This window comes from Girardinichthys multiradiatus, chromosome 1 (assembly GCF_021462225.1).
Source record: "Girardinichthys multiradiatus isolate DD_20200921_A chromosome 1, DD_fGirMul_XY1, whole genome shotgun sequence".
NCBI classification, from domain to species: Eukaryota; Metazoa; Chordata; class Actinopteri; order Cyprinodontiformes; family Goodeidae; genus Girardinichthys; species Girardinichthys multiradiatus.
Genome location: NC_061794.1, coordinates 18,130,428 through 18,145,483, shown reverse-complemented (window position 1 = coordinate 18,145,483; position 15,056 = coordinate 18,130,428). Strand labels below are relative to the sequence as shown.

The 15,056-nt window shown below is 34.6% G+C and overlaps 1 protein-coding gene across 3 annotated transcripts in view; it reads left to right on the top strand.

Moving 5' to 3' along the window:
• The window catches only part of stac3 (SH3 and cysteine rich domain 3), a 17,597-nt gene extending 2,541 nt beyond the window's left edge, over positions 1-15,056 (top strand). The window contains exons 1-14 of one of the 3 annotated variants that reach the window (XM_047373036.1): positions 7,249-7,570; positions 8,539-8,579; positions 10,239-10,317; positions 10,577-10,733; positions 10,828-10,925; positions 11,039-11,099; positions 11,338-11,435; positions 12,084-12,153; positions 12,347-12,396; positions 12,499-12,581; positions 12,702-12,753; positions 12,841-12,978; positions 13,098-13,216; positions 14,041-15,056. In XM_047373036.1, coding sequence (XP_047228992.1) covers positions 8,572-8,579; positions 10,239-10,317; positions 10,577-10,733; positions 10,828-10,925; positions 11,039-11,099; positions 11,338-11,435; positions 12,084-12,153; positions 12,347-12,396; positions 12,499-12,581; positions 12,702-12,753; positions 12,841-12,978; positions 13,098-13,205 — 1,002 coding nt within the window. In that variant the 5' untranslated portion in view covers positions 7,249-7,570; positions 8,539-8,571 and the 3' untranslated portion in view covers positions 13,206-13,216; positions 14,041-15,056. Of the gene's footprint in view, positions 1-7,248; positions 7,571-8,538; positions 8,580-10,238; positions 10,318-10,576; positions 10,734-10,827; positions 10,926-11,038; positions 11,100-11,337; positions 11,436-12,083; positions 12,154-12,346; positions 12,397-12,498; positions 12,582-12,701; positions 12,754-12,840; positions 12,979-13,097 lie in introns of those variants that run through there. The other 2 variants (XM_047373027.1, XM_047373044.1) reach the window with 2 other exon arrangements.

Genomic DNA, 15,056 nt, shown 5'->3' with positions numbered 1-15,056 from the left:
ACGTATTGGCGCAATGAATCAGCTCCTAGGGTTTAGTCAGGCAGTCCGGCTTAAAAAAAAACAAAGGGCAATAACGGTTCATTTTACTGCGCCTAACGCTCCCTGCTAAGGCTAGCTGGAGGAGCTAACAGAGTGAAATTTACTTGTTTCTGGAGTGTCCCAGCAGGACTGAGGGATGTCCCGCTCCCGATCCGCAGCTATAAGATCCTCACTTTGGTCTGTCCTTCTGATAATTCTCGTCGCATTCAAATCTATTCCGAGAAAACATAACGACCCATGTAATCCCCAATTCACAGTTACCCACAGTGTTTTTTTCTTACAAATTCCGAGCAAAAATAATGGAGTTTTCTTTGGGACATGCGCATTCAGTGCTTCTGGAATATTGTACCCAACATGCAACGGGACCTTTGTAGTGATGCGACCAGTGATGGGAATTGTGGCTCTGTTTTGGGATCCGAATTATTTGGCTCAGTTCATCAAAAAGAGTCGGCTCTTTTGGCTACCAAACAACTAATTATGTCGCTAAATTCTCTTAAAGCAGTATATAAAAATAACATAAAGACTTTCATTAAACTATTAACGTTTATTGGATAATAATTGTCTGTTATTTTGAATGAAATTTCTTTCACTTTATTTCTTTAGATAATTTTCCCTTTTTTTATCCATTCTTTTTTGGACAAAAGCTCTAATTTTATGTGATAGATAGATAGCTAGATAGATAGCTAGATAGATAGATAGATAGATAGATAGATAGATAGATAGATAGATAGATAGATAGATAGATAGATAGATAGATAGATAGATAGATAGATAGATAGATAGATAGATAGATAGATAGATAGATAGATAGATAGATAGATAGATAGATAGATAGATAGATAGATAGATAGATAGATAGATAGATAGATAGATAGATAGATAGATAGATAGATAGATAGATAGATAGATATATAGATAGATAGATAGATAGATAGATAGATAGATAGATAGATAGATAGATAGATAGATTAATTTAAGTAAAATCAAATCTTTTTCTATTTCTATGTGTTTTAACAGGTTGCTCAAACATAAATTGGCAGTATAAAAAGGTTAACCCATTAGGAACTGCATTTCTAGCAAAGTAAAATTATCCTGGCAAACACAGAAGTCTGAAAATGGATGAAAAACACTTATTATTAGTTCAATTGTTAATGATCAGGGACAAATCATAAAAAATGTGACATTTAAAAGGCTGCCACAGAGCTGGAAGGAAGCAATAATTATTCCAATAGCTAAACCAGGAAAAGATAACACAAAACCAGAAAATTATAGACCGATCGCATTAACATCAAATATTTGTAAAATAATGGAAAAAATGATTAATAATAGATTAACATATTATTTAAATATTAATGGATATATATCTAGAAATCAAAATGGGTTTAGAAAAGGGAGAAGCACAAATGACTCTGCATTATGTTTAGAATATGAAATTAGGAGAGCACAAATAAACAAAGAAAATGTAGTAGCTGTATTTTTCGACATAGAAAAAGCTTATGACATGATGTGGGTTGAAGGATTATTAATTAAATTAAATAAAATGGGTATTACTGGAAAAATGTTTAACTGGATTAAAAAATTTTTATCAAATAGAACAATACAAGTAAGAATTGGTCAAGAATTGTTAGGTAAATATATAATAGATAATGGTACTCCTCAAGGAAGTATTATAAGTCCGTTATTGTTTTCTATAATGATAAATGATGTATTTAAAAATATTGGTAAGGAAGTCGGTTGCTCACTATTTGCAGATGATGGAGCTATATGGAAAAGGGGTTGTAATATCAAACTTATTGAAAAGAAAATACAGGATGAGATTATTAGAATAGAACAATGGGCAAATCAATGGGGATTTAAATTCTCAGTGGAAAAAACAAAAGTAATGGTGTTTACACAGAAAAGGAAAAGAGAAAATATAAAAATAAAATTATACAATCAAGTTTTAGAACAAGTAAAAAATGTAAAATTTTTAGGTATATGGTTTGATGAAAAAATTATATGGAAAGTACATATAGAAAGAATCATAGATAAATGCAAAAAAATATTAAACATTATGAGATGTATGGCTGGTATTGATTGGGGAGCAGATCAAACATCATTAAAAAGAATTTATACAGGATTAACTACATCAAATATTGATTATGGAAGTATAATTTATGGATCAGCAGCAAACACTCACCTTATAAAATTAGACAATATACAACATCAAGCTTTAAGAATTTGTAGAGGAGCAATCAGAACCAGTCCAATAGCAGAACTCCAGGTAGAGATGGGAGAGATGCCATTAGATCTAAGAAGGAAACAGTTAGCAATAAATTACTGGATAAACTTACAAAGCAATAATCCGGATCATTCCACACGTGATATTTTAAAACCATGCTGGGAAAAAGAAAAAAAACAAGTTAAGAGTTTTGGTTGGATTATCAATAATATAGCAGAAGAATTTCAAATATATGGAAAAGAAATAAGTTCAATGTTGCCTTTGCCAGTAGTGCCACCGTGGCTGTTACCAGAAGCAGTGGTGGATATGGCATTGATGGAAAAGAAAAAGGATACGAAATGTAGTTTAGATTCAAGTATAATACAAGAATGTATAAACAATTATTATCCTTATGTCCAGATTTACACAGACGCATCAAAAACAAATGAAAAAATAGGAGTAGCATTTGTAATACCAGAATTTAAAATAAAAGTAGGAAAAAGAATTACAGATGGATTATCCGTATATTCAGGAGAATTATTAGCAATATTGTTAGCAGTTCAGTGGGTGGAGGATATAAAACCATTAAAAACAATCATTTGTTCAGACTCAAGTTCAGCATTATTAAGTTTAAAACATAATCATTCAGAGGGTAGACCAGACATTTTGTTGGAAATAAAACATACTTTATTTAGAATACAAAGAATGGGATTAATTTTAGTGTTTTTATGGGTACCAGCACATGTAGGAGTTGGGGGGAATGAGAAGGCGGACAGGATAGCAAAGAAGGCAACACAAAACAACATTAGCTTTAAAATAAATATTAGTAGGTCAGAGGCAAGAAATATAATTAAACAGAGAATCAGGAAAGAGTGGCAAAAAAGGTGGGATGAAGAAAAGAAAGGAAGATGGTTTTACAGAATCAACAAGATAGTAGGAGAAGTAAGAACAGGAAGAAGGAGTAGAAAAGAGGAAAGATTAATTACAAGATTAAGAATAGGACATACAGGACTTAATTCTACATTGTTCAAGATAAAGAAACATAATACAGGAAAATGTGATCATTGTGGAGAGGAGGAAACAATAGAACATGTAATATTGAAGTGTCAGAAATATGAACAAGAAAGAACAATTTTAAGGAGAGAATTTGTAGGTATTAAAGAAAATTTTATTTTGAGAGATACTTTGCAAAGAAGTTTAGGTAGCAAACATATTCAAATTATAATTAGATTTTTCAAAAGCACTAAATTAATAAATAGAATTTGATTGTTGTAATAGTAAATAAGATTTAAAACCATGAAGAACCACACTCCATACCAGTCGGTGGCGGTAATGCACATCATAACGTTATTTACCAACTGCCAAAAAATAACACAGAAGAAGAAGACATTTAAAAGGAGCCGTTGTCCTCTCTCCATAAAGCTAATTCATAGGCCTAGTCCATGGTTAGGCTTTTAGAACTATAATTTTGACTTTGTTGTTATTAATTTGCACAGTAACATTACTAACTTTACGTCTGACTGTCAAACACAGTGACTGTTTTGGTACAATTCAAGGACAGAAAATAGGTTTGATTTAAAATATTGAAATCAAACCTATTCTTAAACAATTTTTCTTACACAAGATTTATTTTTGTATTTGGAGTTGAGTGAGAACACATTGTTCTATAGTTTCTTTAATAAGCATCATTAAGGCTCTTAAAATGCAAAATGTTTATGCCACCTTTATCATGGCTATTCAAAAACAGATGTTTTGACTTACTTTACAGCAAACCTTCTGTTTTAGTTCATTTTGCGTGAGAAACGAGTATTATATTATATTATCAAAGATGAATGGAAAAACCTCACTCATTCTATTAATAAAGACCTGGGTCAAAATGTGATTGTTCAAAATCTCATATATAAGGAAACTGAAGGAAATGAATCAGTGAGTCATAGAATATTATTAAAATTTTGGGCAATTTACACCTGTAGACTTATTAGATTTTAAAATCAAAATCATTATTTTCACTTCTTCCAGGTAATTGGCCACATCACATTTGTTTTTCTGTCCAGCTGACAGATACCTGCTATGTTCTTAATATTATTCATAAAGAAAATCTTCTGAGGATTTGAAGCTGTATAGTTTTCTTCAGTAATTAAACCATTAACACATAGCTAATGTAGAATTAAATAGTTCCTGTTGTTTTTCTAGCTGGAAAAATTAAACCATGCTCTGCTCTGTTTTTTAGCCATTGCCTTCTGGGTGTCACATACACGCCTCCTCATTTAACCTAGCTGCTGTTCTTTTTCATATCACAGGAAAATAAATCACAGAGGGATCCAATTTCGGAAATTAAGGATTGTTCCTCCATTTTTAACGTTTTTGCCAAATTACTGCTGTAATTCCTAAGAAAATTGGTCAACTTATATTTAAATGGCTTCCGGTCAGTAAACAGGCAGTTGTTTTGTGACAAAATAATGAAGCCAAGTTTCAACATGAGAAATACCAGCCTTGTGCTCTGAATTGACATTTATTTCAGTAGGCATCAAGCAAAGTGTAACATTTCCAGAAGAATTTCTAAGTCTGAATTAGAAAATAATTAACATTCTCACAGTGATTATTTCACAGATAAAATGAGTTACCCCATGTTAAATTCTTGAAAATAAGTGTAAAACTGGGCCGGTCTTTTGAATGGCTCTTTGAAAGGAACGGATCCTCAAAATCTAGCTGTTATCAAAGGAACAGATGCAGAAGATCTGGCTCCCATCTAAGTCAGATTCAAGTGCATTGAAAAGTAATTAAAAAGTATCTAAATGTAATTAGTTACATTACTTAGTTAAAGTAATATAAATAGTTACATTTAAAATGGAGTAACTTGCAATTACTTTTTCAAGTAACCTACCCAATGTTGCTTGGGACACGTGGGTTTTATCAAGTCACTTTTCCATTTTCCAAAAAACAAAGATATTGATTTCTAAAAATAAAGTTTTTAATAAAAAGTACACAATATATATAATTTATTGCATGTAAAAGATGAATGCAGTTATTTTAGTTAATACAGAACCTTTTCTATCTGTGTCTAAATTGAAACATAGTTTTATGAAAGAAATCAAATCCTGCATAAAAAATTTATTGTTTCATTAGGACCGTGAATTCAGTAATAAAAGGAATGTTTTAGATATTTTTTTACTTTGGTTGTTTTCAGAAGCATTGTTAATCCATTTTCTATGCATAGACGGTACTGCACATTTAGCTTAACTGTTTGTAATTAAAAATGCTTGGTTCAAAAGGTCAATAACCTTAAAAGGAAGAATAGGTCAGCAAATCAAGCCTTTTCAGTGTTAGTTAAAATTCAAATATATGGATCACGGTGTTCTGCTTCAATCTCCATACACTTCTGTTCTCATTTCTGGAAGAAAACGGTGAAACTTTAACCTGAATTATATATAGCATAAAGTATATTATATATAGTATCACATGATTGGTTCAGGTGTGTGCAGTTGGAAAATATAAGAGAAACAACTAAAGAAACAAAAGGTTTACAGTTAGTGCTGCCCAACATCGTTTTAAGAGGAATATTAGTCTTCTGCTATTTCATGCAGTTTTTATGTATCTAATCAAAAAGTACAAAAATACAACTGGTTAAAAAAAAACATATGGGGTAAGAACGCTGTCAAAAACAATGTGTATGTAAAGACGGAAATGTGTGCATATTAGTCAATAGTTGTGCATAAGTAAAATCCAAAAGAGGTATTGTATATTTTCTCTATAAGAATACAAAATAAAATGTTACAGCTTCAAGAAATTACAAACACAAAGTTTAAGTTTGCAGTTGTGGTTTATTCTTTATGAATACAATATGCTATAACAGTTTGTGAATACGATTTCTTTTCTTTGAGAATACGAATTTACATCAGCGATTTGGCATCACGTGATATCAGGCTGGTTAGTGGAGCACAGAGTTAGTCAATTCGCGTTGCGCATGCGCTGTCACACTCCTCACCGCCAGTAAATTTAGTGCCGGGATTGGATGACGGAAAAAAAGTAATGTGAGATAAATCAGTCTAAAAGGAATATTAGGAACAGAGGGGAGATAAGGGGCAAATCAAGAGTATTATAAATAAAGCATTGTTCTTATTTTTATGAAATACAAAACTAAAACATAGAATATAGTGGGTGCAGTTATACAATGATGTAGGTGGCGGTATGCACCTCTGAATTTGTTGCGAACCGCCAGCAGAAGAAGAAGCAGCAGCACTAGCTTATCTCCCATTACGTTTTTTCCGTCATTCAATCCCATGCGCAACGTGAATTGACTAACTCTGTGCTCCACTAACCAGCCTGAGATCACATGACGCCAAGTCGCTGATGTAAATTCGTATTCTCATAGAAAAGAAATCGTATTCACAAACTGTTATAGCATATTGTATTCATAAAGAATAAACCACAACTGTAAACTTGAACTTTATGTTTGTAATTTCTTGAAGCTGTAACTTTTTATTTTGTATTCTTATTGAGAAAATATACAATACCTCTTTTGGATTTTACTTATGCACAACTATTGACTAATATGCACACATTTTCATCTTTACATACACATTGTTTTTGACAGCGTTCTTACCCCATAAAAACAGTGCTAAATAGATAAATAAGTTAATAAAATAAAGAAAGAAAGAAAATAAATATGAAAGCCAGAGATGGGGATAGAAGAAAAAAGATTAGTTTGTTGTATTGTGTTAATCTGTTTAATTATAATTTAAATCCAATTTATCTAAGCATTAATGCTACTTGATAAAATACTTATATTTGAATTCCTCATCAGTATTTACTGAACATTCAAACTATTTACCACTGTATGACTTGTGAATACAGTTGCAAATTATGTATAAATACCTGAACTTGTATTTCTGTTGCCTGTGAACGCGTTGGACAAGATAAAAGACATGTCTGTGTGCATGTAACGAAGACACTCGGAGAGAATATATCTGATTTCCATCGTCACTGGTGCTCAGTCTGAGGTCCTCAGCTGTTCCGAGCCATCAACTCCACATAGCAGGGCTCAGCTTGCCGTGCATACAGTTACACACAGGAAAATCATGGAAACACATCACAAAGAACTTCACAAATCTACAATAGTTTGAGTTACATCGGGAGCCCCTAATCAGAGAAAAAATAACCTGAAGGAAACATTAGAGGGACTACAGAGAGACTGGGACCTGGGGTCCTGAGAAGTGAGGAAACATTTTGGTCAGCTTTCTTCTTAGATTCAACCAGACTGAGGTGAAGACAGAGTTCATATTTAATAGTTTCTGGTATCTTTAGTGTGATCTGTACAAGTTTTGACAAAAGGTAAGTCAATGTTTCAGTTTAAATTTTGTATGCTTTTAATAAAATATCTGTTTAAAGGCCAAAAGGGGCTCTGTTTGTTTGCCTCAGTTTCTATGGGAAAGGTATGTCCAGTTAACACCTATTGCACAGAGAATGTTGAACTAGTTTACAAAAGCGGTATTTTTACAGCCTTGGAGCTCCCCTTATTTTTCTGGCTGGCAGCAACTTCCAAATTTAGTTATGAAGAGATCAAATTTCACAAACCAAGAATAGGTCTGTTTAAGCTGACAAATGTACTCAAACATTATGTGTGCTGCAAGTAACTGCCTTAAAGACTGAGAAACATGTGATGTAGCTGTGTGTTTGTGTCTGTGTTTGAGTTTCTGAAGAGTATTCAGTTTATGGTAAAAAGTTGTTCTGTAGTTTTCATTTTCACAGTTTTTTAATGATATTATTTGACCAATACGCATGTATTCATAGCTAAGTGTCATTTTTAAGGGATTTAAATTGGATTCCAACTAAATTAACCTCTTCAGTTGCTATTCAAGATATATAAGCTATATACAGTGGCAGTTTTTTTTAATAAAAGCTACATAGGCAGATGCCCTTGGCAGCATTAGAAGTAGGGGCACACGAACACCAGATGAAAAAAATGACCATGTCACTTGTGCCCTAAACATATTTTCCATTGCTTTTATGCATGTGCAATCAACCAGCAGATAGTGTTGACTAAGCGCCCCCTGCTACTGCTGAGAATAGGGGGACTAGGTTACATAAATTCGTGCATTTTGATTAACTGGAGGGAGGGGCTCAACCAGGGCACCATTTACACAAAAATCGCCACTGGCTCTCTCTCTTTATATATTTAAAACTCATGAAACAAATATAATCATTCAAGATGTAGTAAAACTCTTGTTTGATGAACAGGCAAGCATCTTGAATAAGAAAGACATTAGAGTGACAGTAGAATTTTGGGTGATTTCTTTTAGGTTTTGGTGTATTGACAATTTCAGCATTGCACCATGGATCAGTGAGTACAGTTCCTGCATGGTTATGTTGCTGCACACCTTTAATATTCCTATACCAATATCTAAATACTCAGTTCAGTTAAGCTAAGCTTCAGTTCCCCTTGCATTTTTCTACACAATGACATATAAAGCAGCTCCATGTTTGAGTGAAGAGGTATAATATACAGGACTTTGTTTCCAAGAGGAGTAATGTTAGTACAAAATAACATGTGATGACTTAAAAATGTAATATTGGACAAACTTTTCTGCTGTAGCGTATGTGTCTCAGGATCACATGTTTGTCTCATTAGAGGCACAAACTTCAATGTATTTTATTGGGATTTTATGTGATAGACCACCTCTAAGTAGCATACAACTGTCAAGAAGATGGACAATGGCGCATCTTTTTCCAAACATTTGTTTTACAAATCAAAGTGTCAAAATTGCTTCAGTCAACGGAGTCCAACTGTGCAGTTTAATATCAGTATAAAGCCAGCTGCTCTGTAAAGGCCTCAGAGATTTAGAAGGTAACATTTGTGAATAATGGCATCATGAAGACAAAGAAACACAGCAGACAGGTCATGGAGAACATTGTGGAGAAGTTTAAAGCAGGGTTATGTTATAAAAAGACCGTATAAACAGTATCCCAAGCTTTGGACATCTCATGGAGCACTGTTCAATCCATCATCTGAAAATGAAAGGAGTGTGGAACAACTGCAAACCTACGAAGACATGGCTATCCAACTAAACTGAAAGGCTGGGCAAGGAAAATACTAATCTTCATTAATAACATTAATCAAAATAACATTAATAACATTAATCAAAATCGAACTTGCCTAAATATTACAAAATCCTAAGGCTGGGGGAAAACTAACACTGAACATCACCCTGAACACACAATCCCCACAATGAGACACGGTGGTGATAGCAACATGCTGTGGGATGCACAAGATGGGTGGAGCTAACTACAAGACAGTCCTGGAAGAAAAGCTGTTAGAGGCTGCAAAATACTTGAAAGTGGAGCGGAGGTTCACCTTCCCACAAGACGGCAGTATACATGCACCCTGATCTACACCAGATGCTTTAGATCAGAGTATGTCCAGATTTAAATACATCTGATGATTCATGACAATACCTGAACATAGTTGTTCACAGTTCCACTCCACCCTCTCTGGCTGAGCTTGAGGTATTTGGCAAAGCAGACCAGGCAATGTGTGAAGCTTGCAGAGACATACCCCAAAAGACTGAGCTCTAACTGGAGGGAAGCATGGTTCTACAAACTGTTAACTCACAGGAACTAAATGCAAATGTAGGTCACAAGTTTCAGAGATTTATATATATGAAACCCATACATCGTTTTCCTTCTACTTTACAAAGGTGTTGTTATGTTACATTAAAGTTTGTGGTTCTAACGGGTTTGAGTACTTTTGAAAGGCACTGTATGCCTTATAGACTTTGTGTGTGTGTGTGAATGCATGCATGGTAGAATAGCACTCTGACGGTTAACTCACTTTTTTCATTAATCTCCTACTAGGCAGTTTTTTACATTTCCATTTGCTGTCTGAAATGCTGAGATTACTTTTTTGTCCTATTAATATCTATGCAAGATCTTCTTGATTTGGTCCTTTTTTTCATTTGTGTGTGTGTGTGTGTGTGTGTGTGTGTGTATATCTGGGTGTTAGGGAGGATGACAAAAACTCTGTGGATATTCATGACAATCCTCCAGCTCCTGACAACTTTGTGAGGGAAGATGGAGACACTGTGAGTAATAACACCATGCCAACTAGCCAGTATTAGCCGGGGCATTCCCAGGTTGTTTTAAATAGCCCCCACATCATGGCAGGACTGCAGTGCAAAGGCATTTTTAACACCATAATGATGGACTCAAGAGTGTCTTTTCAATCTCTTTGATAGAAAAAATAAATCTTCTAATAACTGAATCGGGCATGGGGCATTTAAAAAAACCTAGCCCAAAACAAGGGATATAAAACTTACCTCAGGGTTTTCTTTGTTTCTCCAGGTCTATTTTATTTATGAGGAGGAGGTGGAGGTGGAGGAGAAGGAACCAGAACCTCCTTCCGAGACAGTTATTCGGATCAATGACAAGCCCCACAAGTTTAAGGACCATTACTGCAAGAAGCCCAAGTTCTGTGATGTCTGTGCTCGGATGATCGTTTGTATGTATCATGCAGGACATTAACCCGTATGTTTTCTACACCTGGACAACTGCTTTAGCCACATGTTGACCTTATAACTTTGCACACTTTTTAGTAAACAACAAATTTTGTCTGAGGTGTAAGAACTGCAAGACCAACATCCATCATTCATGTCAGCACTATGTCGAGTTCCAGAAGTGCTTTGGCAAAATTGTGAGTTTTTCTGTAGTATGCTGCTTGCATATTGCAGAGCAAGTCACTTAAATATCTCATTTCTTTGCACCAATGAAGGCAGATATTTAAAAACTTCAAAAATTTTTATGCAGCCACCTGGCTTCAGAAGGGCCTATAGCTCCCCCCTTTACAGCAGTGACCAACCAGACCCAAGTAAGTCTGCCAAACTTTAATTTGCACTGGTTCTATCTAGATGTCCAAAACATTTATTATTAATTGCTCATTCAATGCTGTTCTTTCAAGGTAACAAAGGCTGTAGGAGGTTGCACAATTTGTTTCAGCTGTAAAGTTCTAACATTGCAAATTGATTTGTTAAATGATTATCATCAAAACCTTTTTTGTGAAAGTGCTAATAATAATTTTCTGGCTTAAAATTCTGTGCTAAAACCAGACAACCCAAACCGGAATGACCCCGTCTTTGACACCTTGAGGGTTGGTGTCATCATGGCAAACAAGGAGCGCAAAAAGAATGAAAACGACAAGAAAAATGTGAGTATCTGGTGACATTTTACTTAGAAGCTCGAAAACACAAGTTAATAAAACAATATGTGGAAGCACATGTCGTTTTTTTTTTTAAGGTTTCTGCATAATTTACAGTGCTAAAGATTCATCGCCCGTTAAAGATCTGTGAAAAGGTTTTAAATGAATTTGTCTTCTACTGCATTAGCTTAATAACACACTAGATAAACTTGCTGCAGTTCACTAACAGTGAGAGTATTTTTTACATCATTAAACCTTGTTTGTCACATTTCCAGTTGTTCAAAACATTCTAATTGGCTAATTTAAGTAAGTAGCTATTTTCTTGTTGTAATTTCCTGAGTTATAAAGATAAACTAATAGAAACGGTCTTCTGAGTCACACCATATTTGTATAGCAGGGAAAGAGGAAGTCATGGACGACTACTTAAAAGTTCCTCGGCGCTCTGATCAAATTAGAAAAGTAACAAATTTGAGTGTGAGGATGAGGTTGTAGTACCTCAATAACTCAAGCAATTATTTTAAGACTTTTTATACATCTTTGCCAATAAATGTTAATGCCTCTTTAATATTTAAATGTTATATATTTAATATATGTTTAAAGCATCAGTAAATTATGATTTTTGGTTGAAGTGCTGATTTAACACAGTGTGTCATCTAGATGATGATGATGATGGAAGAGGAGGAAGAAGAAAACCAACAACCCAAAGAAAATGAGGAGGGAGGAGAAGGTAAAACTAAAATAATGATGCTTTATCTAAGATAGTGAATAACATAAATGCTTTGAAGCACAAAACGAATTACTTGTTCATACAACTGAACATAGATTATTTTCTATAAACAAAGGGTAGATACCAAAATATTAAAATCAATCTCTGTTTCTGAGTTACCAAAAATGAGTTCCTGCCTCTGTTGTTAATGCAGGGAAGCCTGAAGATAAAAAAGAAAAAGGTGGAGACAAAGCAGATGACAAGGTGAGAGTGAACATCATATTATTCAACAAGCAAGTGGAGGTAAATCATCTCAGATCTGCATTGTTTGTCTCATGGTGCATCATCTGTGCTTCTTGTCAACAGGCTAAAGGTGCCTTCACTGGGTCCCACTACTACCTGGCTCTCTACCGCTTTAAAGCCATTGAGAAAGACGACCTGGACTTTCAGTATGTTTGAAAGAACCAAACGAATCCTAATGGATTCACCTTATTAGTCAGGAAGCATTTATATGTTGATTGAATTTGATAAATTGACCCTCATTATTTATCTCCATTTTGCTTGATTAGCCCCGGTGATCGGATCATAGTGCTGGATGATTCCAATGAAGAGTGGTGGAGAGTGAGTTAAACTTCTCCATTAAAAACAAAATCCATAATACTCTACTACTGTTAATATTAACTCTGTTATTGTTCCCTGTGTAATTAGGGAAAGATGAGGGAGAAGACCGGCTACTTTCCTGCCAACTACCTCATAAAAGTGCGTGCATCTGAGAGGGTTTACAAGATTACCCGCTCCTTTGTGGGCAACAGAGAAATGGGACAAATTACACTCAAGAAAGATCAGGTAACTTAGTGGATATATAAACAAATGAGACAAATAAAAAAATAAAAAGCAACAAAACTGATATTCTAAATCTAAATCTGTGCTGATGCTCTGCTGCTCTGCTTGCATCTCTGTTTAAGATTGTAGTGAAGAAAGGAGATGAAAAAGGCGGCTACCTGAAGGTCAGCACAGGACGTAAGCTGGGGTACTTCCCTGCAGATCTTCTTCAGGAGATCACTGTGACATAAAACGCAACATTAAGCAAGAAAAAAACAGCTGCAACACAAGATGTCACCAAAAACTGGTCTCTGATCGACAAAACCATCAAAATCTAAGTTTGGTTTTATTGTGTTTGCTGTAAACTATTTCTGTCTTTGACTGGCTGATTATTTGAAACACATTTCATTATTTTGTTCATTATTATGGTAGACCGGCGCGACAGCGGAGTTATGTAGTACGTGTCCCACAAATTCCCATAATTCATTGTGAGTTGAATCGGATTGGTCGAGGTCGGGCAGCAATGGCGGACAATGGTGGCAAAAAATTTTGAATAAAAATTAAAATAATATGCTTTCTGTGACCCCAAATAAACATTTACGGTGTTTTTAGGCGAGAATGTTGGTTTGTTGAACTCAAATATCCACTCAGCTTATCAAGATTCTACTTAATTTAAAAAAAGAGGTATGGCGTTTCTCGGCGACAGCTCGCTTGGGCGGCTGTCAGCTGACCGAGCAGCCTTCCCTCCCTCTGCCGGAAAAGGTGCCTGATTTCCAGCTCATTGTGTTTAAGAGAAACTGAGGTGGAAAGTCTGGTGACTCTGATGGGTTTAATGATACATTTTTTATGGATACCAGCGCATTATGGTGTTAAAGGAAATTAATGGGTAGATAAGGCAGCAAAGGAAGCTGTTAGAAATTTATCAGTAGATTTAGTTATTAATTTTAGTAAAACAGAAATAAAAATGTTAATTAAACATTAAATTAAGGATGAATTACAAAAGGAATGGGAGAAAGAAAAGAAAGGACGTTGGTTTCATATAATTCAAAAGACTGGAGAAATGAGGAACAGAAAGGGCAAGGAGAAAAGAAACAATTATTTATCGTCTCAGATTTGGGCATACTGGATTAAATAGTACTCGTATTTTAGGGAAACATTGTAATGGTAAATGTGAACTGTGGAATAGATGAAACAATAGAGCATGTTATGCTGCACTGTAAAAAATATATTAGAGAGACAACAAGAGAGACAACAATTAATTCAAAATTTAAATAGCATTAAAGTTAAATTAGATTTAATTGATTTATTTAGAAGTAATTCAAAAAGTAACATTTATCAGATAATATTTCGTTATCTAAAAATAACAGTTGTACAGTCGAATTTAATTCCTGAGACATTTTGGTCCACACTCCATACCAGCAGGTGGCGGTAATGCGCCAATTTTGTTGTTTGCCAACCGCCATTACAAAGCAAGAAGAAGAGTCTGGAACAAGGGGTCTCTGCAGACTAAAAAGTGGGCGTTTCTCCACCGAAGTGGGGGTTTCTCAACCTGTAGGCGTTCCGTGATCACAAACAGTGATTGGTTGGCTTTATATGCTCTGTTTTCCACGGAGGTATATATACAAAGCTAACCAGAGCTAACCGGCATGAAGTTGTACGGAGAAGCGCAGAATGTAGGTAACGCAATTATCAGTCATTAAGTTAATTTTCGAAATTATATTTTTTATGTTGTCAGTTTGTATTATGAAGCCTACATGTACTAATTTGTAGGTAAAAAAAAAAGTACAGGTTTAAAATGTGAGTGAAGAAAGGTGATCTATCATATTTATGTTTCAAACGTGATCGTAGCGGGGTACTGCAGCCACTTATGCGACATGGATGCAGGGTTACTTTCCCAGATTTCTACTGTAATTTCCTCCATCACATGAAGTAACACCCTAATGATACTATGTTGTTGTTGTTTTTATATAATAGATGCTATGAAGACTTTTAAGATATGTGGGACAGAATGTCTTCAAAATTTCAATATTTAAGAAGTACACCACCACCAAGTTATGCCTGCACATTTTTTTGTTGTAAAATAAAGAACATCTTTAACCTCA